The sequence below is a fragment of the Protopterus annectens genome, chromosome 4.part0 (assembly GCF_019279795.1).
Source record: "Protopterus annectens isolate FY-2018-M chromosome 4.part0, PAN1.0, whole genome shotgun sequence".
NCBI classification, from domain to species: domain Eukaryota; kingdom Metazoa; phylum Chordata; order Ceratodontiformes; family Protopteridae; genus Protopterus; species Protopterus annectens.
This window is the reverse complement of record NC_056733.1, coordinates 926,127,750-926,153,514: the sequence shown is the minus strand read 5'-3', so window position 1 is coordinate 926,153,514 and position 25,765 is coordinate 926,127,750. Positions and strand designations below refer to the sequence as shown.

The 25,765-nt window shown below is 42.3% G+C and overlaps 1 protein-coding gene across 1 annotated transcript in view; it reads left to right on the top strand.

Moving 5' to 3' along the window:
* Positions 1 to 25,765, top strand: part of GCN1 (GCN1 activator of EIF2AK4) — a gene marked incomplete in the record, with an annotated part of 2,100,248 nt that overhangs the window by 2,002,250 nt on the left and 72,233 nt on the right. Inside the window, 1 exon segment of the mRNA XM_044068902.1 lies at positions 4,085 to 4,233. Coding sequence (XP_043924837.1) covers positions 4,085 to 4,233 — 149 coding nt within the window.

Below are 25,765 nucleotides of genomic sequence, written 5' to 3'. Positions count from 1 at the left end.
AGCACTTCCCTTTTGGCAGCCCCTTTAGGGGGAAAACTAGCACTTTTTTTCAAAACTGGCAAACAATCACCCAAGACAAATGGGTTCTGAATATTGTGTCTCAAGGTTACAGGTTCCACTTTCATACTTTACCAATGCTAAAAGGAATGCCAGACCTGCCACAAAATCAATGGGCAGAGGCACAAAAACAAATTTCAGCCCTCATGGACATGAGAGCTATTCAAAAAGTACCACAACAGGAACAAGGACAAGGAGTTTACTCAAGACTCTTCCTGGTCCCCAGAAAGGACAAGGCCTGGAGGCCCATACCAGACCTTTCAATTCTAAATACTTACCTGGATGTTCCGAAATTCAAAATGTTGACATTACAGCAGCTTCTACCCATGCTGGGCAAGAAGGCTTGGCTTGTTACTCTGGACCTCAAAGAGGCATACCTGCATGTCCCTATCAAACAAAATTGCAGAAGATACCTCAGATTCAAAGCTGGTACAATGCACTACCAATTCTCTGCACTGCCCTTTGGCTTATCTACTGTGCCCAGGGTCTTTAAAAAGTGCCTGGCACCAGTAATTGCATTTTGCAGGCAAAAAGGAATTCAAATATATCCATACCTGGACGACTGCCTCATTCAAGCAGAGACAAAGGACATCCTTCTACAGCATCTGGCATTTGTAAAAAGGTTGCTAATTTCTCTAGGGTACACAGTAAACGAAAAGAAGTCAAAACTAGTGCCCTCACAACAGATTATACTCCTGGGTGCCAGCTTAAATACAGTGACCCAGATGGCTTATCTCATGCCAGACAAACAAGTTCAACTAACTCAATATTTTCAATTACTGGCAAAAAAGTCCCATCTACCTGCAAGAAAAATTCTGCAGGCCTTCGGATTCATGGCATCCTGCTTACTACTAATACCATATGCCAGACTGCATATGTAGAAATTACAATGGTACCTAAAAAGTGTTTGGACTCAACACTCTCACAGTTTAGAAGCAGTAATACCAATGATTCCCTGCCTACAACAGGAGTTTCGATGGTGGGCACAGGCATGTCACCTAAACAAGGGTCAGCCTTTTACCCTACCCACAGCCAGGCAGACTCTAACAGCAGATGCTTCGGATTACACCTGGGGAGCACACATGGCAGGAAAATGCATTCAGGGCCAGTGGACCACAGACCAGATGCATCTTCACATCAGTCAAAAAGAGATGTTGGCTGTTCAAAATGCCCTAACAGCTGTCAAGGACCTTGTGCATCCAGGAAAATTATTATTAAAGACAGACAACACCACAGTAATGTGGTACATAAACAAGCAAGGGGGCAGTCATTCTTATCCCCTATGTAGGCAAGCCATGACCTTGTGGAAAACGGCTCTAACTTATCAAGTTCATCTGCAAGCACAATTCCTGTCAGGAAAGAAAAATACTCTGGCAGACGATCTCAGCAGAAATATCATGGACCCTCACGAATGGAAATTGAATCCACAAATCTTTAGCATGGTAATGCAAAAATGGGGATGCCCAGACATAGATCTTTTTGCCTCCTCACTGAATTGCCAACCGCAAAAATTCTGCACAAGGACTTATCACACACAAGCGTGGAAAGTGGATGCTCTCTTTCAGCTGAAAAAGCCTAAACGTTTATGCCTTCCCACCACTGCCTCTCCTTTCAAAGGTACTCCTAAAAGCCAGACAAGAAAAACCACAGATGATCCTGATTGCTCCAGACTGGCCATGCCAGTACTGGTACCCAATCTTAAAGAACTTAGCTCAAGGCCCTCCATGGATTTTGCCTCAAGTTCCACACCTTCTGACTCAACAAAACAATCAGATCCTGCACGGTCAGCTCAAAACCCTAAACCTGGCTGCATGGCAGATTCATTAGTCAAACAGGCAACACCTCTCTCTAAAGCTGTTATGGATGTCATTTTGGAGGCCTAGCACCAGGAAAGCTTACTCAGAAAAATGGAAGAGATTCTGCACCTGGAACCAGGCTCAAAGCCTTGACTCTCTTGTCCCAAACATCCCTCAGATTTTACAATACTTAACTGAGATGCTGGACAAAGGCCTATCCTTATCAATTAATATCCACGCCTCTGCCATTTCAGCACATTACAGCACGGATCCTCCTTTATTCTCTCACCCCTTACTAAAGCAGTACCTCAGAGGGGCTAAAAACATAAGACCGCCCCGGAGAGCACCAACACCAACTTGGGACCTCAATTTCGTTTTGGAAAAACTGACCCTACCACCTTTTGAGCCAGCCAATACAGCCAATCTAAAATTTTTATCATGGAAAACAGCTCTGCTCCTGGCAGTAACTTCAGCACAAAGAGTCTCAGAGCTACAGGCATTAATGGCAGTGGAACCTTTTATAATTTTTCATCAGGACAGGGTTTCTTTAAGGACAAACCTTACCTTTATGCCAAAGGTGGTATCTAGTGTGGCTCTTAACCAAACCATCCATTTGCCAACTTTTTACCCAAATCCCCAGAATAAAGGGGAGAAACTTCTGCACTCTTTGGACATACACAGGCAGCTACGCTTCTACTTGGACAAAACAAAAGCTTTCAGGAAAACTGAGCAACTGTTTGTAGCATATGCTGCAGGATCACAGGGCAAGGCTATCTCAAAGCAGACTATATCCAAATGGATAGGACACTGTATTTGTTACTGCTATACACAGCATGTAAAATCAGTCCCTAATAACATCAGGCCACATTCCACCAGGGCAATAGCCACTTCAACAGCTTTTCTCAGAGGAGTACCTACCAAGGAAATTTTGGAGGCTGCAACTTGGAGTTCAGTGCACACCTTTACCAAGCATTACCACCTGCCTCTTTACTCTAAATCCAGAGCAGGATTTGCCACTGCAGTTCTGCAGGGCCTCATAGCCAATCCCAACTCTTTATAGACCAGCCACCCAACCTTAGCTTTGGGATTCTACCCAAGTGTAATGACTGCAGCAGTGTAACATGATGAACATAGTACAGTTTTGTACCTACCATAAATGTAGATGTTCGAGTGTTCACACTGCTGCAGTCCAGGTTACCCTCCCTCCATCCCCTCTGAACTAACTGGACTTATCTATACCTTTCTATCCTGTACAACCTTTGAGGTGTATTTGCTTGTAACTGAAGGTATTGTTTTTTATTTTCTATGTATATTTTTTACTAGTAATATGTATTGCCTACCTTCTTGGGGGCACCTGACATCTGGGGCAAGAAATACTGAAGAAAATGGCATCAGATGCTTCTTATATACCCCTGGCGCACTGACGTCAGGGAAGAAGCGACAGCAACTGACGCCGGACCAAGACTTTGGAACTCTGGCCGACTACGGGACCGCCTGACGGCAGGATAACCCAAGTGTAATGACTGCAGCAGTGTGAACACTCGAACATCTACATTTATGGTAGGTACAAAACTGTACTTTTTCTAGCATATTCTACCTCACTGGTCTGAAGATTTTCTAACTTAGTGCCCACCTGATGGAGTCTGTCACTGACGCCTCTTGGTTGAAGACTTTCCTGGCACAGTGGCACCTCATATGTGGAGGGTTTCTTGGCACATTGCCTCCGCATAGTTGGGGATTTTCATCTCGCATATAGAGGGTCTGTTTGCAGTGTCGTCTTACATTTGGATGAATTTTTGGTGCATTTCCACTTCATGGATGGATAAGTTTCCAGAATACTTGCCTATTGAGTGAGTTACTTGTAACGATTTTTTTTTTGTTACAGTAATAAGTTCTTTCATAACCTAACCTTTCAGAAAACACCGTCAACATACCTGCAAGTGCCATGTGTCAGTAAACATAAACCGCAGCTGCCTACACCAGTGACTTTTCCTTAACTTAACTGCTGCTGTTACATTAGTCATTTCCTGGCTTATTAAGAGACCCTTATGAGATGTGCAAGTTTGGAAAGAAAATTGCTGTTTATGATATGTTTGAGGTGAATGCCAACTTTAGATGTTTTATTCCTGTGTGTTTTCCTTTGTGATTAATGTTTTTCTGACCTTTTTTTCAGTCATTAGAAGTGTAGGTGATCCTCTGACTATTAAGATTATTACATCTGTGTTTTTCAGCTGACGCTTCTGGTACTGACTGGATGGTAAGACATGGACGCAGCGTGGCACTGTCCATCGCTGTAAAAGCAGGTGCAACCAAACTCTGTGCATCAGAGCTGAGTAGTTCCATCTTGGATGTTATTCTTAACAATGCAACAGCAGATCGGGTAAGAACCTCCATAAATCATCGCTTTCCAGAAACACTGATTTTCTGGCTGTTAGAGATAATGAAATTTTATTTTTAAGAAGAAAAATCCAGGAATTATGTGTGTGATTTTTTAAATATAATTTCCAGTCATTGCCATGATTCCATTATAATTTTGTGCCTGCCTCTGTGTAATATACATGTCTGTGCATGTGAGTGTAGTTATTATATATATATATATATATATATATATATATATATATATATATATGTGCGTATGTTTGTGTATATATATATATATAATATATATATATATATATGGGTCCCCTTCAAAACATCTAAAACCCATAACACTGAATTTCATAACATGTAACAGTACAAAGCACATGAAAATAACATCCCCTCCACTATAACAACATTTAATGACACCAAACACACTTTACTACATTTCTGCAGGCGGGCTTGACACAGTGGGGTTAGGAAATTACTTTTTCCCACTGTACTGCGTTCTTGGAGTTGATATATTTAATTTACAGGGGGGGTGGAGCCCTCACATGGAGGGTGCAGGGGGGCTTGTCCCCCTGCAGAAATATAGTAAAAAGTGTGTTTGGTAGTTTGGTGTCGTTATATGTGGAGGGGATTAAGCAACAACACGGACCAAACGAGCAAAATAAGTAAAATAACGGCTCCGGTGCACAAATGAATAATCCACAAAGCTTTATTCCAAATGAAAAGTGACGCACTTTTCGTCTACCCTGCCAGTTTGGTAGACTTCATCAGACAAGTCAGCTGTGCGAAACAAGAGAGTTACATTTTTAAATTAAGATTGACATGACAACCAGCCTATGACAATTACAATACAAAAAAGACAAATAACAGCACTTACTGGCCAAAGTAGTTTCAGGACGCTCCTCACTCTAAATACTCTACCTATTTAATTATACTGTACATATAAAATACAAACAATGTGTAAAATAGTCATAAAATGTATCAATTGACACTTTCCAAATACTTAAAAACTAATAAATATAAGACTTTTTCAGTTTTAAAATACATGAGAGTGAAGTGAAGTGAATTCGTTCAAACCTGGATCTGTGTAAGAATTTAATCTTAACTGCCGTATTAATTCCCACTTTTCTAAAAGAAGTTGGTAGGGGCCACCTTTTAAAACTGGGGTGACTTGATCTATTACCCTAAACATAAAACTGTGGTTGGGGTTTTCATTACAATGCCTAGCCAGTGCATTTAAACTGTTTTCTTTCTAATATTGTATACATGTTCGTATATCCTATCTCTCAGCCTCCCCTATGTAAAACGCAGGGCATAGCTGGCAGGAGGCCAGGTACACCACTGCTTTGGAATTAAAGTTGTACCTACCCCTCGTCTGATATTTCATTTTGCCCACACTGAAATTTGATCCTGTTGAAATGAATTTACAGTAGTTACATGATTCACATTTGTAAGTACCCATTATTCTGTGCGAGATACTTACTTCTGCCTCCACAAAATTCTTTAAATTTCTACCTCTTTAAAAAATTAAAGTCGGGCAATTTCCCAACTTCTCAATTAGTCCCTTCTCAAAATACAGTAGATTCCAGTTTATGTCCAGGATCCATCTCAAATCACTTGCTTCTAAATTATACACCATAATAAAGCTCCTTTTAAATTCCTTACGTGCACCAGTAGCCATAGGACATGATTCAACTTCTCCTAGCTCTACATTCACACACATGGATGGTTCATTAACAGGGCTAGAGCGTGCAACACTTGCTCTCTGTTCACCAGTGAGGATAGGTCGATAAAAACCTGTACTTCTTTTAGTTTGTACCTCACTTATTAGTTCAAGTACTAAATTTCAGGATAACCACGGCTAATGAACATGTTTTTTAAAATCTCACATTCATCCAAAAAGCTGACCATATCAGTTGTCATTCTTGCCGCTCTAACTAATTGGCCTTTGAGTACAGATCTCTTCTGATGTGGGGGATGGCAACTAGTCTAATGTAACAGTGTTCGAATAAGTGCTCTTACGGTGAATTCTAGCTACGTACCGATTCTCACACTCTTCTTTCCTTAAATCCACATCTAAATAGGTGATTAGCTTTTCATGAACTGAAAAAGTGAAATTCAAAAATGGTGCACTGTCATTCATGTGCTGTATGAACACTCTAGCATCATCTACAGAACCTTTGAACGTAATAAAAACATTGTCCAAAAATCTGGTATATAGCTTTACCTTCTCCATCAACCTGTTGTCACAAAAGATTGTCTGGTGTTCCCACTGAGCCATTACTAGATTAGTGTAGCTCCCTCCACACGGTGACCCCATGGCTACTCCCACTACTTGTTTGTAAATATTGTTGTTGAACATTCCATAGTTATTTTTTAAAATAATGTCCTTTAACTCTTGAAATAATCTAATCTCCTTTCGCTCTGCGCCATGATGTAATAACCTTTCAACAACCCAGTCAATCCCAATTTCATCTGGTATAGAGAAATACAGGTCAACAACATCAACTGTTAAAACAACACATCTGGATGAAAACCAAAATTCTCAATAGAAGCTAAAAAGGCCCAAGAATCTTTACAAATTTGTTCTTCCATCACTACATACTTTTTCAAGAGGGAATCAACAGATTTAGCACATGCATATGTAATGGATGATTTCATGTTGACCAAAGCTCTCATTGGGGGGGTTGTGCAGGTTTTTGTGATTTTGGGTTGACCAAACAATGAGGGAATACTGGGATTCAAGTTCGATAAGTAATTAAAAACATTCAAATCAACCATACCTTCAATAAACAGGACATTGATGAAAGAATTAATCTGTTTGTAAGCTACATTCATTTCATTAATAGTAGATATTTCATATGTTCCAGCATTTAAAACAGATTCCATTCTGCTATTATAATCACTTTTGTCCATAATCACCAGTCCTCCAACTTTGTCCGGTTTTATTACTCGGACAGGTAGGGACTTCAATACATTCAAGGCTTCCATCTCTTTGTTAGACAAATTTCTTTTCTGCCCTTTACAGTTTCTGTGTAAATTTCTTATGTCAAATTCACACATGTGCTCAAATAATGTTAATAATGGATGCATAGGTGGGTTAAAGGTATTTGCTACTCTCATTTGATCGGTTAGCTGACCATCCCCACTGAACAGAAGGGCAAGATTTAACTTGCGCGTGTAGAGATGTTCATCGTGTTTCACTGTTGCAGTCATTACAATTGGGTTATCCTGCTGGCAGGCTACCCTCAGTCGGCCTGAATTCCAAAGTCTAGGTCCGGCGTTTGTTGCTGTCGCCTCTTCCCTGACGTCAGTGCGCCAGGGGTATAAAAGATGCAGCCGACTCCATTTTCTTCAGTCTTTCTTGCCGCGCAGTGCCCGAAGCAAATGCAGTTCGCAAGTGCCGGTCGGCCGACTCCTGAGATTTTCAAATTCGAATTTCAGATCTGAAGTCTTCATTAAAGCGAAGTACCCCGTTTGGGAAACTTTTTTCTTGCTCCAGACCGATGTCAGAAAAAGTTAATAATTGTATTTCTTGTGGGAAGCAAATACCTCATAAGGATTTTCATTCTTACTATATTCCTTGCCTAGGCCCTGACCATGACGTTGCTAGTTGTCGATTTTGTGCTAGATTTAACCAACGCACTATTAAGTGTCGGTACGATTTTGCATTTCATTACTTTGGCCGAAGATTCAATTATATAATGCCGTTGGAACAGAAAAAGAAAAGGACAGGCGTCCGAGGTCCAAAACCGATGACTAGGCTTCCGCTAGGCCGGTCGCTGGTTCGCCCGTTCTCAGTGAGGCGCTTTCGCAGCCCCTGACACCCACTACCTCAGAGCCACAGGCCGCGTCCGACTCCCACGTGGAGCCAACTAGGCCACTGGAAACTCAAGGTATTGGACACTCGGAAACTATTCCCTCAGATGGGTCCGGAGCTGCTGAGCAGGCATCGGCTTCTGAGGGTGTTTTCAGGCCTACACAGTTATATGTAAAGCCAACTTCAGTTTCAAAGGCAAAGACTAAAAGCAGCTCTAAAGACAAAGAAACAAGTACAGCATTCTACTGGGCAGGTTTCTATGCCTAAAAAACAGATGCTTAAAATGACCGAAGACCTAATTACTTTGATCAGGGGTTCCCATCCCCCTCCTGATAAGAGGCCTAGGCAAGAGATAGAATATGAATCTTCAGATCAGGCTTCCATTTCCTCTGATTCCTCTTCTGAACATGAATATTCCCTTCCTCCCTATGAGGTTTCTGATGCTGAAGAATCTATCCCTTCAGCCTCTCTTCCTGAGGATTATTCTTTTGGGGAGACCCTGCATACTATGAGGGAGCATTTCCATTGGGAGAGCCAAGATTACTCTGAATCTAAGAAAAGGCTCAGAGACTTCCTTTTATTACCCCAGCACAGACCTGTAGATGATGTTTTTACAGAGTCCGGTCCATCTCCTGACTCTTTACCACCAGCTCCTGTTAAGCCAGACAGATACTACAGGGTTCCGGATTCTCATAAATTTTTTTACAAAAACCCTGCTGCTGACCCAGAAACTATCTCTCAGGGTCCCAAGGGGGGGTCAAAGCTTCCACTGCAAAAAAAAAAAAACTATTCCCTCTGATAGGGATTTAAGGGCCCTGGACAGATGGGGGAAAAAGATTTATACTTCTGCTACCTTGGCTGTAAGAGCTTTAAACTGTCAGTTTCATATGCTTAAATATCAGCAATATCTCATGTCACTGCTTAAACAAAAAATGTTGACATTCAGAATGTGCAGAAAACAAAGGAATGCAGGATTTATTACATGCAGCTGAACAAGTGGGAAAACATACTTTGCAATGTGGTTTCGATTCTCTAGAGGCCTCCTGCAGGGCCGCAGTCACAGGTTCAGTCATTAGGAGGCATGCTTGGTTAAAAGAACAGGATCTGCCTGATCATGTCAAAGCAAAACTATTAGATGCTCCATTATAACATGATACCTTGTTTGGTGTTAAAGCAGAAGAAGTGTTGAAGAAAGTGGAGGACAAAGCAAAATCTGTGCAAACAGCGAAGGATTTCTTACAGGTACAGCCTCCCAGATTTAGCAGGAACTGGCCTACAAAGAATTGGTCCTTTCCAGTGTCAGACAGGCCACAAAGAGGCAGATACAGATGCCCCAGAGGCAGATCACAGCCCCAAGGCTCATACAGGGCTAAGCAATGGGGTGCTTCTACCTCCAAAAGTGGAGAGGAAAAATCACAGCCATACAGGAAACAGTGTCAATGACTTTCCCCAGCCAACACCAAGCACTTATTTTCTGGCAGCTCCTTTGGGGGGAAAACTAGCACTTTTTTCACAAAATTGGCACATGATCACCCAGGACAAATGGGTCTTAAATATCGTATCTCAAGGCTACAGGTTCCACTTTCACACCATGCCAAGACCAAAACGGTATGCCAGACCTACCACGCAATCAATGGGCAGAGGCACAAAAACAAATTTCATCGAGCCATTCAACAAGTACCACAGCAAGAGCAGGGACTAGGATTTTACTCAAGGCTATTCTTGGTACCCAGAAAGGACAAAGCCTGGAGACCAATACTGGACCTGTCTATCCTAAACACATTCCTGGATATTCCAAAATTCAAAATGTTAACTCTACAGCAGCTTCTGCCCATGCTGGGCAAGAAGGCTTGGCTTGTGACTTTAGACATAAAAAAGGCATACCTGCATGTCCCAATCAGACAATCATGCAGAAGATTCCTTAGATTTATAGCTGGCTCAATGCACTACCAATTCTCTGCACTGCCCTTTGGCTTATCTACTGCGCCCAGGGTCTTCACAAAATGCCTGGCACCAGTGATTGCATTTTGCAGACAATGAGGAATACAAATATATCCTTACTTGGACGACTGCCTTTATTCAAGCAGAGAGCAAGGACACTCTACTACAGCATCTGGCATTTGTAAAAAGGTTACTAACAGGTCTGGGGTACACCGTAAACGAAAAGAAATCAAAACTCGTACCCTCTCAAGAGATAATATTTCTGGGTGCAAGCTTAAATACAACTGCCCAGATGGCTTATCTCACGCCAGACAAACACAGACAACTGACTACGTATTTCAGAATGTTGGCAACAAAGACCCAGTTATCTGCAAGAAAAATTCTGCAGTCTTTGGGCTTCATGGCATCCTGCATTCTACTAATTCCATATGCAAGACTGCATATGAGGAAACTTCAATGGTATCTAAAAAGTGTTTGGACTCAACATTGCAACAGCCTGGAAACAGTAATTACCCTTATTCCCTGCCTGCAACAGGAGTTTCGATGGTGAGCAAAAGCCTGTCACCTCAACACGGGACAGCCATTCACCATACCCACAGCCAGGCAGATATTGACAACAGATGCATCAGATTATGCCTGGGGGGCCCAAATGGCAGGAAGATGTATTCAGGGCACATGGTCCACAAGTCAAATGCATCTACATATCAATCAAAAAGAGATGCTAGCTGTACAGAATGCCTTGACAGCCTTCAAGGATCTACTTCATCCAGGACAACTACTGATAAAGATGGACAATACTACAGTCATGTGGTACATAAACATGCACAGGGGCACACATTCCTACCCCCTCTGCAGACTAGCCATGAACTTGTGGGACACAGCATTGACTTACCAAGTACATCTGCAAGCACAATTCCTGCCAGGAATGATAAATACTCTGGCAGACGAACTAAGCAGAAACCTAATGGATCCCCAGGAGTGGCAATTGGATCCACAAGTATTCAGCATGATAAAAAACTGGGGATGCCCGGACATATACCTATTTGCATCCCCTCACAACTACCAACTACAGAAATTCTGCACAAGGACTTATCACAAGCAAGCATGGAAAGTGGATGCTCTGTCTTTCAGCTGGAAAAACCTAACAGTATATGCCTTTCCTCCTCCTCTGCCTCTCCTTCCCAAGGTACTCCTCAAGGTCAGACTAGAAAAGCCAAAAATGATACTGATTGCCCCCAGACTGGCCCCGCCAGCACTGGTACCCAATCCTAAAGAGCTTGTCTCAATGTCCAGCCTGGACATTACCTCAAATTCCTCACTTATTGACCCAACAAGACAGTCAGATACTGCACAGCCAACTCAGGACCTTAAACCTGGCAGCATGACGGATAATGTAGCCATTCAAAACACACCTGTCTCAAAAGCAGTGATGGATGTTATTTTGGAGGCCAGTAGGCCTAGCACCAAAAAATCTTATGCAGAAAAATGGAAGAGAGTCTGTGCTTGAAACCAAGCACAAGATATTAACATGACTGTTCCAAATATTCCTCAGATTTTGCAATACTTAACTGAGATGCTGGATAAAGGCCTTTCCTTTTCATCAATTAAAATTCATGCCTCTGCCATTTCAGCTCATTACAATACAGAACCACCTTTTTTTTCGCATCCATTACTAAGGCAGTACCTCAGAGGGATCAAAAACATAAGACCTCCAAGGAGAGCCCCAACACTTGCATGGGACCTCAACTATGTCTTGGAAAAACTCACACTGCGTCCGTTTGAGCCAGCCTCTGCAGCTGATATAAAATTCTTATCCTGGAAAACAGCTCTGCTCCTAGCAACAACCTCCTCTAGATGAGTCTCAGAGTTGCAGGCACTCATGGCTGTGGAACCTTTTATTATTTTCCATCATGACAGGGTTTCTCTGAGGACAAACCCTATGTTTATGCCTAAGGTAGAGTCCAGTGTGGCCCTTAACCAAACAATTTGCCTACCTTTTACCCAAACCCACAGAATAAGGGTGAGAGACTTCTGAATTCTTTGGACATTCACAGGCAGCTGCGCTTCTACTTGGACAGAACCAAAGCTTTCAGAAAGACTAAACTTCTAGTGGCATATGCTGCAGGATCATAAGGAAAGCCCATCTCAAAACAGACTATTTCAAAGTGGATAGGCCACTGCATTCGTTTCTGCTATTCTCAGCATGGCAAATCAGTGCCTGAGGGCATTAGGCCACATTCAACCAGAGCAGCAGCCACTTCAGCAGCCTTTCTCAGGGGAGTACCAACCAAAGACATCTTAGAGGCTGCAACTTGGAGTTCAGTACATACTTTTACAAAGCACTATCACTTACACCTCCACTCTAAATCCAGGGCAGGCTTTGCCACTGCAGTTCTGCAGGGCCTGATAGCCTCTCCTAATACTATTTAGCACCAGCCTCCCAACCTTAGCTTTGGGATTCAACCCAATTGTAATGACTGCAACAGTGAAACACGATGAACATAGTACAGTTGTGTACCTACCATAAATGTAGATGTTAGAGTGTATTCACTGTTGCAGTCCAGGTTACCATCCCCCTTTTCTTTGCTGGGACTTATCTGTACTTCTCTGTTCTGTACAACCTTTGTGGTGTATTTGCTTGTAGACGAAGGAAAAGTTGTTTTTTCTGTGTGCATGCTTATTGGCATAGTTTAGCCTACCATTTTAGGGGCACCTGACATCTGGGGCAAGAAAAACTGAAGAAAATGGTGTCTGCTGCATCTTTTATATTATACCCCTGGCGTACTGACGTCGGGGAAGAGCAACCACAGCCGACGCCGGACCTAGACTTTGGAATTCAGGCTGACTGAGGGTAGCCTGCCAGCAGGATAACCCAATTGTAATGACTGCAACAGTGAATACACTCGAACATCTACATTTATGGTAGGTACACAACTGTACTTTTTAGGTCTACAAGGGTTTCTGTCAGCTTTAAGTGCTCCGATGGAACAAAGTTTAAACCTTTACTGAAAATATTACATAGCTCAGCATTAATTTCAAAACTAGAATAGTTATAAATTATTTAATCACCACATGGATTCATAAGGATACTTGGCTTCATTACTACCTTTTGTAATTGCTCACATCCTCCTTGGCCGTGTTCCCCCTGGTATTGTATCTCCGTTGATGGTTCTGGCCCTTGTTGGATAAAGGGCAGTGTTCATGGTCATCATATTCCTGATGATATGGCATATTATGCCGATCAGGAAGCTGTTCACTTCTTGCACCGTGCTCTTCCTTCAAATAATTAAAATTTGGTTACCAGATGGGGGGCCTACCTGAGATAATTTAGGACCTCGGTTCTCTTCACTAGCCCTAGTATCTTCTCCTGTTTTTGTATTGTGGTGATTCAAACACCTTTTACCATGTGAAGGAGGCGGAGTTGGATAAGCCACGCCGTTTTTATAATCATTAATATCCCTTCTTAGTTTTTTCATTTTCAAATCACTATTTTTCACCACTTGTTTTTCTATAGAGGAAAATACTCTTTTTATATTCAAACTGATATCGTGCAAAGTCTACACGTGACATTATCTCCTGGTTTAAAACTGCAATTTCAGCTGCAAGGCTTTCTACTGTTATTTTGTAATGTTTACACAGTTTCCATCAATTCGAAACCATGCTGGTTAAACAGTTTGATTAAATCAGAGTGAAGTGGTGTGTTAGCTTCTAAGCCTGAAGGGTACTGCCATGACTGTAAGCCTTTAGGCACCACACCTCTTTTACACTCTTCAAAATACATGATTTCTAATTGCAATTTTTTAACCTTATATGACTTACTGTCTAGTTCTTTTAATTTTGTTACAATCAGAATGCTTACCTCAGCCGGTCTCTCCTGTAAACCTTGTAATACTCCATTTCCAAAAGTCGGTTTCTTGTTTAGCCATACATTAACATCAGGAAGATCTATAAGCCCCGGTTAAGCGGGAATCCCATTCCGGTTTCCTTCAATGTTATTGTTCGCATTCAAACCCTCGATTTACATAATTTGGTGTAATACTGCATCCTGAATCTACTCCACGAACTTGTTCTCTAATAAATAACTGGCACCCTTCGGTTTGCCAGCGGCTCCAGCCTCTTTAGGTCTCACTACCAAATTTGGTTGAGTGAGGCTATCCGGACATGCTGCCAAAACATTCAGTTTCTCATTTAAAGAGCTGATCATCGTGGTTACTTTACTCAATTCAGGCAGCTCTTTGTGTGAGTTACCTGACAGATGCAGAGGGCTTTCAGTGATATCATCCATTAATCTCCCCGAAGCCATACAAAAACCACAATAGACTAAGCAACAGCACAGACCAAATGAGCAAAATAAGTAAAATAACGGCTCCGGTGCACAAGTGAATAATCCACAGAGCTTTATTCCAAACGAAAAGTGAAGCGCTTTTCATCTACCCTGCCAGTTTAGTAGACTTCATCAGACAAATCAGCTGTGCAAAACAAGAGAGTTAAATACATTTTTTAAAATAAGATTCACATGACAACCAGCCTATGACAATTGCAATGCACAAAAGTCTAAATAACAACAGCACTTACTGGCCAAAGTAACAAAATGCTTAACTGACAATGACTGAATGGTTTATAAGTGATGTATGGTGTTTACAACTACAGTTTTTTCAGTGCGTCTGTGATGTAAACTGTTTGCAACTAAAGTGATATTTTGTATGTTTTTCATTTATATTCATTTGGATGGCACAGCGGTAGCGTTGTTGCCTCACTGCAAGAGGTTCTCCAGTTCGACTCTCAGCTGGGGTGCCTTTTGTGCGGAGTCTGCATGTCCTCCCTGCGTTCATGTATGTTTCCTCCGGGTGCTCCAGTTTCCTTCCATGTTACAAAGACATGCATCTGGAGTGTTTCTCCCTGGGCCTCCACTGAAAATTTGCTCTGTTCCAAGTCGGACTTTCCCGGTTAACAAATGTTAAATAAGTGTAAATGTAAGATTGCCATTGTCATATGTATAAATTTAATAAAGATGTTTGGAAAAACAAAACAATGTACTAGAAGTAGTGGATGTAGTAGTAACAGATAAAACAATTGGAACTGAGATCTTTAGGGCATGAGCAAACTACACTGGAAAAATGGGAATTGGAACGATACGTACAAGGGAGGAATGAGGTTTAAAAGGCGGCAGGACTTAAATGAGCTGCCTATTATTTGACTGAAAAAGATTGAGTAAATTATAAGTGATGTGTAATGTTTGCAAGTGGGGAGTGTTAGTATGTTTTGTGATGTAAAATGCTTGCAACTGGGATTGTGCTGGTGTGGTTTGTTTTTGTTTGTATAAATGTATGATTGTCTATGTAGTAAGTGATGGTTTAATAAAGGTGCTTCTTTAAAGAAAAAAGTCAGGAATTGAATAATTTATGTACTGTTTAGGTTATATAATAAATAGCAATATATGTGAAGTAAAATTTTGATATATTTACAGTGTTGTAGTGCGATTACTTTTTATGAATGTAAACGTGTTTTTTTTTTTTTTGCGAATGATTATTTTTTTTAGACAAGATGAAAAATGAGCATAGTACGTTGTAATATATTCCTTGAACAACCAAATTTTGTTTTGGCGGTCTGGGAAAAGTAGAAGATAAAATAATTTTTTTGTAAATGATATTTTTTCAGATGAGATGATAAATTAGGATAGTTTTAGATCATTAAGTTTAAACACTGTATTTATACCACACTTATACATTTTTCTGGCACATATCCCAACTTGCTGTTTGATGTCAGTTAAAAGTACAGATTCACTGTATATGGAATGGCGGTAGCTTTAGGGCCTTATAGGCTAAACTGACATTTGCAAATGATGATGTATTAGGAACATGTGTATTGATACAATGCTGTTCAAATTAAAATCTTTCAACTATTACAGATAGGTGACTTTTCAGCAAGATTATAGAATCTGTTTAATAGAAATATGCATTTAATAGAGAAGCTCATTTCTTTGTGCTGGAATAGCAGAGTTCCATCCATGTTTGGAAGCTAGCACTAGTGACCCAAAAGCACATTGAATAACACAGAAATTAAGCTACTGCAAACCTGCTTCTGTTGGTTATGCCTTCTCAGGTGTCCCTGGTGAGGACAGGTTAAGATTGTATGAGGAGATGAAAACTAGCTTGATTTATTGGTAACAAATGAGAAGTGGGGAGTCCTGGAGTATGTAGCTTCAGGTTAAACAAAATGGTGAACTGTTTAATGTTTTAAGATTTGACTGTGAATTGATTTTTTTTTTTTTTGTTTTACTGCTAGGGATATGGGTTTCAGTGATACTTTAGATAGAATGCCATCATTTTTGGTCTGTTAGTTAAAGGCAATGAATGAACTGGTGAAGATAAAAGGAAATGGAGCATTCAAAGCTTTGAAGGAGTTAAAAAAAATAGAGTGATGGCCAAAATGAAGGAAAGTTGAACTGCAGACACAGAAGATTTGGGGGATGTAACCTGGGCTATAATATCATTTGCCAAGATATCCCTCCAAATTTAAAGCATTTAGAATGTTTGCTTAAAACAGTCTAAACAAGTATTTTTAGACTCTGTGTCGTGAATATTTCTCCAAATACTTTTTCTGTGTTGGGAATTTAATATAGGAGGACTTTGGTATTGGGAGCAGGTATTTTTGCCTAATCCAAGACCTGGATGTATGCAACTTTGAACTGCAGCAGTTATTAGCTGGTGTCCTTGGAAGGCATTAATACTCACTAAATCGTAGATGTTTTTAGGTTATAATAAATCATTAGATTTGATCAGGAGTGAATAGGCATTCGTCCTCTTAATGATGGCCAAAAAAGCCAGAACTAGAAAATGGAAGTGTAAGGATGCACCAGCCATGTTAGATAATGGCTGAATATGTAGCCCTCAGTTTGGGGCAGTTGTTCCCTTCTGGAGGATTAAACTTCGTGTTTTGAAGATGTACATAGTTTTGTGTGTTTCTTCCAAGTTAATAGGGGATGAGGATGTTTTGTATTTAGTTCTTTGAGGATCTTCATTAAAACAAAAGTCTTAAAAATGTGACATGGGTCCAAATGGAGATGAGAAGAAACAGCTGTACAAAAAAAAATCAGTTTACCAAATAGTATATGCGTGTAACAAAATCTGGAAATACGCATTAAAAAAACTATCCCGTATAGTAGGTGGGAATTTCCCCTTTGTTCTTGAACACTGGCATTAGTATATTTATTTTCCAGTCACCTGGGGTAAGTCTTTCTCTTTCTTCACAGTGTTGTGATTACCCTCAGGAGCTATTCCTCCCCCGTCTCACCCAGCATCTTTATCGTATCTGCTGTGACCTCACCTGAGCTGCTGCTTTCCCTGATTTCATTTTCTTTAGTTCTGTTGTTCTTCTCTGGTAGGCTTCTCTTCTGTCATCGTAGGCTTTGTTTGGGGCAGTACAGTTTCTGTGGGGTTTTCTTCATTCAGAAGATACTGGAATCACTCCTTCCATCTGCCTTTGTTCTGTGGACTGGTGAGCAGGTTGTTGCTGACATCTCTTATTGACTATCTTCTTTATCTTTCTATCTTTGGCTTGCCACCTGGTGTAGTTTCTTTGTGCCACCTACTGACTCACTTTCCAGGAGCTGGTAGAGTGCCCCTGATGCCTTGTTATTTGCTATTGCAATTCCTTACTTAGCCTCTTTAACCAGCCCGTATTCCTTCCTAGCCCTGGCCGTCTTTTCTGTCTCCTATTTTTTTCTTCCATTCTTTCTTTCCTTCTTTCTTGCTGGACTTCTGCATTCCACCACCAGCTTTCCTTATGCACCTTATTTCCACACCTGGCTCAGCTACATATCTGTTCTGTAGTCCTCACACATGCTGTTTTGAGGCACTGCCATTCCTCAGCTCCACCTATTTCTTCCTGTTCTTGAGGTGCTAGAGCCCTGAATAATTCCTTGAACTGTTGTTTCTTTCCAATCAACTATCAGGTCTTCAGCATTGTCTGTGTTAACCTTAAAGTCTTGTCTGACCACTGCTTGCAGCTGATTGTGGCAAACGGTGGTTTATTCTGAGGCCAAATGTTTCACTGGGGATGACTTTGAAATCACTGATTCTACCACACTACCATCTCCTTACTAAGGAGGAAGTCTGCCTGAGTTGTATGTTGGCCACTGTTGTATGTGATCAAGTGACTTTTTCTTTTGCTGAACCACATGTTGGTCACCATCAAGCTATTTGATGGACAGAAGTCTAGACTGGCGTCTCTTTGTTTATTCCTGTTTCTCCATCCACGTTGACCCAGTCAGTCCTCATATCTTGTTCTGTCTGTCCTGATATGTGCACTCAGGTCACCCATTGTCAGAACAAATTCATGTCCTACTCTATCTAGTAGGTCTTCCAACTGCTGTCTGAATGTAGTCTCTTCCTTACTATCACAAGCCTGCTGTGAAGCATAAACGGAAATTAGTGCTTTGTTAGGCTGGTGTCTGATTTCAATGAGTCTGTCACTAATTCTGATGACATCCCTTACTGTCTTCTGATGCCTGCTTATCACCACAATTCTCACATCATTTTTAGCCTGTCTTCCGCCTGAGTAGTAGAGTATGAATTCAAAGGCAAGTGACTTTGTTGCACTGCCCTTCCATCTTGTCTCTTGGATACATAGGATGTCCAGGTCTGTTGGATTCATAGGATGTCCAGGCTCCATTACCATCATGTCATCCACTTCCAAGCTCCATCCTGGCAGTGAACTACATTGAATGTGGCAATACTTGGTTTTACATCCAGCTTTTGCTCAACAGAGCTATCCCAGTTAACCCAAACTGGACAACAGGACACTGTCTGGCAGCTTAATGACCCAGGGCTGCTGAGCTTTGTGGTGGGCACACACTAGCCAATAGGGACACATACCCCCCCCCCCCCAGCTGTTAGCATTAGTCTTTGGTGTAATTTGGAGTAGGCCAGGTCCTCAACCCACTTATCACTGGTCAATACCTTTGCCCATTTGGTGACATTAGTCAACATGACCAAATCACCTAGAGCCATATGTTACATTGTCGAGTGACAAGCAATGTCACCGGCTCAGTCTGTGATCTGTGTTCTCCTATCTTGAGGGTACTGTGCACAGTAGATGCTTGAAGCAGTTGGTCTTTATAACTGTTCCTCCTAAAGTGCACCATTTAGAGTCTGTGCTGCTGCATACATTTCTATTCTTTGGTAAGTTTGAGATGGAAACACTCAGCATGTGTTTCAGTGGTAGGAGGAAACCCTGCAGAGACACATGGAGATCGTGCAGACTCCAAACAAGCATTGGTCAGAGGTCAAGATCGAACCTTGTACCTTTTGAATGAGAGGAGAAGACCTTAACTGTTATGCCAACTGGTCTCCTGTTTCCGATCATTAGCCTCAATCCCATTAGCTTTAGAGTTCAACTTGTCAAGGATAGAATCCTGAAACCTGGCATATGTGTTTTTCTGCAATTTAAGGCCCTACAAGCCAAAGTAGCATACATTTGGTTGCCTTTCCCGAAGCTGCCAAGAATTCTGCGCATCTTTATTAGGGGTGGGCTTCCTGGACAAAGCTGAGGAGAGTCTCTTACTAGAATTCAAGGACACTACAGTGGAATCAGGCAGAGGGTTGTTGTACAAGAAGATGGGATTCCTTAGTCCTGTAAAAAAAAGAGAGGTTTCCAAGTGGCTGGGAGAGGGAGTCATGCTGCATTGATGCATTTTATAAGTACATGTTATGGGACATGTAAGACCAGAGGAATAGTAAAATGGGCTCAGGCAGACCCATAAAAGTGCTGTACCTCAGTGGGGCCTATTAGTACTCTTTGACATTCCAGTTAAAGACCTCTTTCATCTTCTAAAGGGTATACCCAAAAGGTATATCCACTAGTGAGGAGGCAGCTGTCACTGTTAGATTCATAGCAAGATGGAAATGCCATATGGCCCACATATGCCAGTTTATTTACCTCAAAATCTGGGGGTTCAGAATACTTTATCTTTATGGATTATGTCCTTCTGTTTGACGTAACACTTGATACCTCTGGAATTTCCAGTGCTGGCTGATTGTCCTCCAGAAAGCTCATGAAATACTGAACCATCTGGAAAGGATCTTTGTATGAAGCCTGGGTTGTTTTCTTGGTTGTGGAATTGCTTGGCCTAAGTAAGTTATCAGGTGCTAGTTTGTACTTTGGTACTTTAGGCCTCCATTCACTAAGGTAATCCACCTTGGAGGCTTCAGGATGCAGGCGTTCACCTAACACCTCAGTATGTTCTCTGGCAGTCTCTTCTCAAATGAACAGTGAAGGAATGCCTCCCTCCCCTTCAGTGATCACTCTGAGAGTGTTGGCTGCAGGAGCTCTCAGAGTAGACACCATGCTGAATGACAGGGCAGCAGTTTCTGTCTGGATGGACATGCATAAATCCTCCAAAAGGTACATGCCAGAAGCCTTGGCAAAAATCAGCTGGAAAGATGAGAACTGCAAATGCCTTTTATTGCTTTGTGTCACTGTACCAAGGGAAACCTGATGTGAAAAGACTGTCTAGTTTCTCAAAATTTTTCTTTAGGTTTCTTCTCAGAGTCGTCTTTTTTTGTTGGGGGGAGGCTCACACATACTACATACTTTGGCTGATGCCATGTCAGATGCCGAACCAGCTGCACATCTTTTTTGATCTAGCTGTTCCTGGAGAGATTTTGCCCTGTGAGAGTTCATCCTGAGGGGGAATTTGTTATTGCCCATGCTCTGCATAGTACCTAGACAAAATACACAAGAGTATAAGAATAGTTGTATGGAATTTTCTTTCCATACTCCAAGCAATTATTCACTTTTCCTTAGTACTTTACTCTCTCTCTCTCTCTCAGACATCTGGCAAGCTATTATAACAAAAAGCAAGTGGGTTACTTATCTTTAACGTGCCAGATTAACACGTACATCAGACTGCGAACAGAAAATTGTGAAAATGATGATTGGCCAGCTGTTGGGCTTCCTGCAGGCAGGAATCTCCGAAGCGATGATTACAACAGTGAATGTACTTTACAAGCTAGACAAGCACTGTAGCCTTAAGCTAGCCTTCCAGATAAACTCTGTTTATTATTAGCAGACAGTGCATATCATTTACCGTAGAGGAGTGGTCAGCATATATAAGGATTGTGAGCTTCCACTCAGTCTACTGTAAGGAAAAGGACCTTTTTTGTTGCCACTCTGGTGCTCCAAGTAAGAGCAGGGAGCCCTAAATTAATTCATATGATAAAAAGACCTTTATAATTAATGTTACGTTGCCCACCATTTTGTTGTGCCTGTGTAGTTCAGAAGGGAGAGACTTGATAAAATCCATCTGTACTACAATTCAAGGCCTAAATGTAAGTGCCTGGTATTGGAAATTCACTGTTTTTAACTGGAAGTAAACTACGGGAGATTGTGCTGCAACTAGAGAGCAGCCTTCTGAAATTGGCTGATTTAATGAGTAATGGCATTGTTTCCACTATCTTGCTTAACTTTACCTCCAAAGCAACAGTTACAGTGACTTAACTTTCTAAAAGTTATAGGTATAGTTGAGCTACAACCAGGTCTTGTACACTTTTTTTTTTAAATGTACTGGGAGAGTAGCCCCATTCCACTCGGCCTCGATACAGACCACTTTGCTACTTTCTGTACCCTAACCCCATTCCCATCCACCCCAACCTATTGCTTGTATGCCCTCTACACCCACCCACAGTTTTTATATCTTTTTCCTTTCCTGTATGCCACCATTAGGATTATTACATCTCAGCTATTCCCTCCTTTACCATCCAGCTTATATCCTCCCCAGTACTAATACTACACTAGTAAAGCTGAAGTAACACTTTACTGTCAGCAACATACTACACCCTTCTCAGGACTCCTTACCTTCTTTCAGCTTTACAGTCTGATACTTTAAATCATTAACAGCGTAGTCTTTTTTTCATCTTGATTCAGCATGTGGGTAGTCTGATCTTTCTGGATCAGACCTCGACGCCTCATGCCAAACTTTGGATCTGAGAGCTCTGACTCATCCCCTTCACACAATTCCCCTCTCCTGCCTTGACCTACCTCAGGGCTTTCCTTTAATTCACAATAAGCGAATGCTTTTTTCCTCCTCCTCCTTTGTTACAACTAATTAAGTAAGGATTTGCACTGCGTTTAGAGTACTATTGATATGGGATGTTTTCTTGTACATTTTTCCAGTTTTTCTTCTGTGTGTGTTGGTGTAGTTGTGTAAGTTAGTGTTAACAGAATCACTTTAGAGTTTTAGTAAGCGCAGATGTCCTTCAAGGATGCATCTGCAGTCCTAACATATGGGTTGTCCTGCCTCAGGCAGCCCTTCGGTCGGCCAGATTCCAAAGTCTGGGTTTGGCCTCGGCTGATGTCGTACTTCACCCGACGTCACAGCTGCTGGGGTATAAAGGCATCAGCCGACGCCATTTTCTTCAGTCTTTCTTGCCGCGCGGTGCCCGAAGCAGAAGCTGTTCGCAAGTGCCGGTCGGTCATATCCAGAGATTTCTACTACCGAAGACTTCTGAAAAAGCTAAGTACCCCGTTGGGGACTCTTTCTTGCCTCAGCCGATGTCAGACAAAGTAAATAATTGTTTAACTTGTGGGAAACAAATACCTCATAAGGATTTCCACTCTTACTGCCTTCCTTGCTTAGGCCCAGACCACGACGTATCAGCTTGTCTAGCCTGTGCTTCCTTCAAGGCAGTTCTCATGTCCTCAGGTTTCAAAAACTGCTCTTTCGGCGGGCATAAACTACTGCCCCCAGACCCACACTCTGTGTACATATTGCAAGGGGTCTTTGCACCTTCTTGCTCTGTTTGTGATCCATTTAGCTCTGGAGCACTTCAGGAGCGTAAAGAGAAACTTGTACTGAAAGGTCCTTCTTCCCCACACAGACAGGCTCTATAATGTCATGGACCCTAAGGCGTCTACCTATTCTCCCTCCAACAAGATGAAAGATGAGAAGAGGGATAGATCTAAAGCGAGAGAAAACCTAAAGAATAATCTAAGTTGCTTGACTGGGTACCAAAGGTTCCTAGACATTCTGATCAGATTGTTTCTCAGATCCAAACTCAGTCTCCGAAGTCTATCTGTACTCATGCTCTGATCAGCCATATGCTCCATTCTCTGATTTTGCAGAAAGGACCTTCAAAACCTGCTTCTGTAGCTTTGTCTTCCAGATCTGGCCATTCTGCTAGAAGCCTCAAGTAGTTTTGAAGTCCAGATGATGACATTTATGAGGATGCAGATTCAGATGGGAGTCCTCCGGGTTCCATCCCCAAGGAAGATCTGGGATCAGTCCCTCCCTCCTTCTCCTCCTCACTGGTCAGTCTTCTCAGCTTTCTACCCCATCCCCATTCCTGAAGGCGGTGTACGTTGAATCCAGTCTTCCTGTGGTACCAGCACTGAAGTCAACAGCACGTAAACCTTTGTCTTTGACATCTTCCCTCACTTGCTCGACTTCGATGCCTTTGGGTCCAGCAGAGTCCCAGAGCCAGGGAGTCTGTGTTGGAGCTTCAGCAGTTGACTTGGCACTGATAATTTTAGGGCCTCATCACTCAACAGGATGGCTCCGAGGTCCTTCTCTGGGCCTTCAGCCACTGGATTCAAGAGAGCTTACGACCTTTCCAATTTGGCTGCCTCTTCTCTGGCTCCAGTGGCTGAATCTGCTTTCAGTGCTGTGGAGAAGGCCTTGGCTAGAGCAAGGCATCTGGTATGTTCCCAGACCTCTGATCCATCCAGACTCTATCTGAAGACTGTACCTTTTTCCCCTTATTGACAAGGACAGAAGGTTCCATTAGGCTTTGAGATTCCTTGACCCTCAAGTCCCTCGTCTGTTTCTGATGTGTCTACCTTGAGTGTCCTAAGATACATTGCCCTGAAAAGGACTTATAAAAAAGGAAGATATTGGCAACATACTGGCCAACAGATTTAGTGCCAACATTACCCCCCCCCCCCAAAGGACCAATCACAATACCGGAAGAATGCCAGGCACCCAGCATTACTGCAGCACAGGTAAAAGCTGCATTGTCCAAGGCCAAGAATACAGCTTCCAAGGGACACGATAATATCCCCGGCTGTGTTCTACATGAACTACAAAGTGAACTTGCACCACATCTGTGTGCCCTGTTCAGTCACAGCCTTACCTCAGGCTTTGTCCCTACTGAATGGCACACTGCTATCCCTCTCCATAAAGGGGGAGCAACTACAAACCCTGGGAATTATCGCGCCCATTAGTCTGATGAGTCTGATATGTAAAGCTATGGAGCACATTATCATGGACCTGATTAACAAAGATATAGGAAATCTCCAAACTCTGGAGCCCACACAATTTGGCTTTGTGAAAGGGAGATCATGCCTGCTCAACCTGGTTGACTTCTTTGAGTCAGTCACCAGGGCTGTGGTTGAAGGTAAGGCAGTGCATACAGCCTACCTCGATCTGGCCGAGGCCTTTGATACCATTCCTCACTTGGGAATTATTGATAAACTCGCCAAACTAGGCATCAACCCCTATATCACTAGATGGGTTGCAAATTGGTCCCACAGGTTGAACACACAGTGTGAAAGTAGGAACTTCAAGTCAGACTGCTGATCAGTCACGAGTGGAGTCCCACAGGGATCGGTCCTGGGTCCTGTCCTGTTCGGCATCTACTTCTCAGAAGTCCAGGCCAACAGAAAGGGACTCTGGCAGACCAAGTTTGCAGGCAACTGCAAGCTGGGAGCCATTATTAACTCCCCAAGTGATGCAGACATCCTACAGAAAGGTCTCACTGAGACCAGTGACTAGTGTCAAAACCATGGCCTTAAGCTTAGCACCACAAAATGCGTTGTCATCCCCTTTGGTAAAAACTCTGTTCCCACTAATTACCACATCATTGGAGCCCACTGAATACTGAAGACATTATAAGAGATCTGGGGACGCAGGTTGACAGCAACCACTCCTTCGACCACCACAGTGCCACTGTGGTTAGAAAGTCCTATGTGGCACATCTCATTACCAAGGGTTTTGCATCCAGGAAGAAAGAGGTCATTGTCCCTCTCTCTCTCTCTCTACTCTTCTGTCATTAGACCAATCATCGAGTATAATGCCCTATTATGTACCTCAGTAGACACCTGTGACAGCTGGAGAAGCCACAGAAGTACCTTACGAAAAGGATCCTAAGTGTTAAACACATATCCTACACGGGCAGTCTCAAAAGACTCCAGCTATTCTCTGAATCAAATCACCTACTTAGAGGTGATCTCTGTTTGACTTACAAAGCCATGTCTGACCCAGCTCTGTTAGAAATGCTACATCTAAAGAAATCCCTCCGCAACACACACTCCAGAGGCCTCATCCTCATTACCACAATTAACAGAACATGCTGGAGGGACAGGTTCCTCACCCAGAGACTGCCCATGCTCTGGAATAGACTTCCCATACATGTCCCCTCTTCAAGAGAAATTTTGATGAGTGGATGGGTAATAGAAAGTTCATCCCGGGATCACTCCAGTGGCTCTACTTGATAGGGGCACTGGGAAATAATGTCGGACGGCATGATGCCAGGGCACTTCTGTGGGCTAGCCTTGTAAAGGCTCCAGGGCCATTAGCCTAGTACACACCTATGAACCTAAGTATATAGACTCCTGTCATGAGTCTGTCACTGAAGACACCAACTTAGATGTGGGAGAAGGTTCTTCAAGATCCCCCTCTTGAAGGCACCTATTTGAGACATCCTAGAATTGATAAAACAGCAAGAGGGATGGTCCACCGAAGCCCCTTCTTCCAATGAGTCACTGTTTCCCAAAACCTTTCATTCCA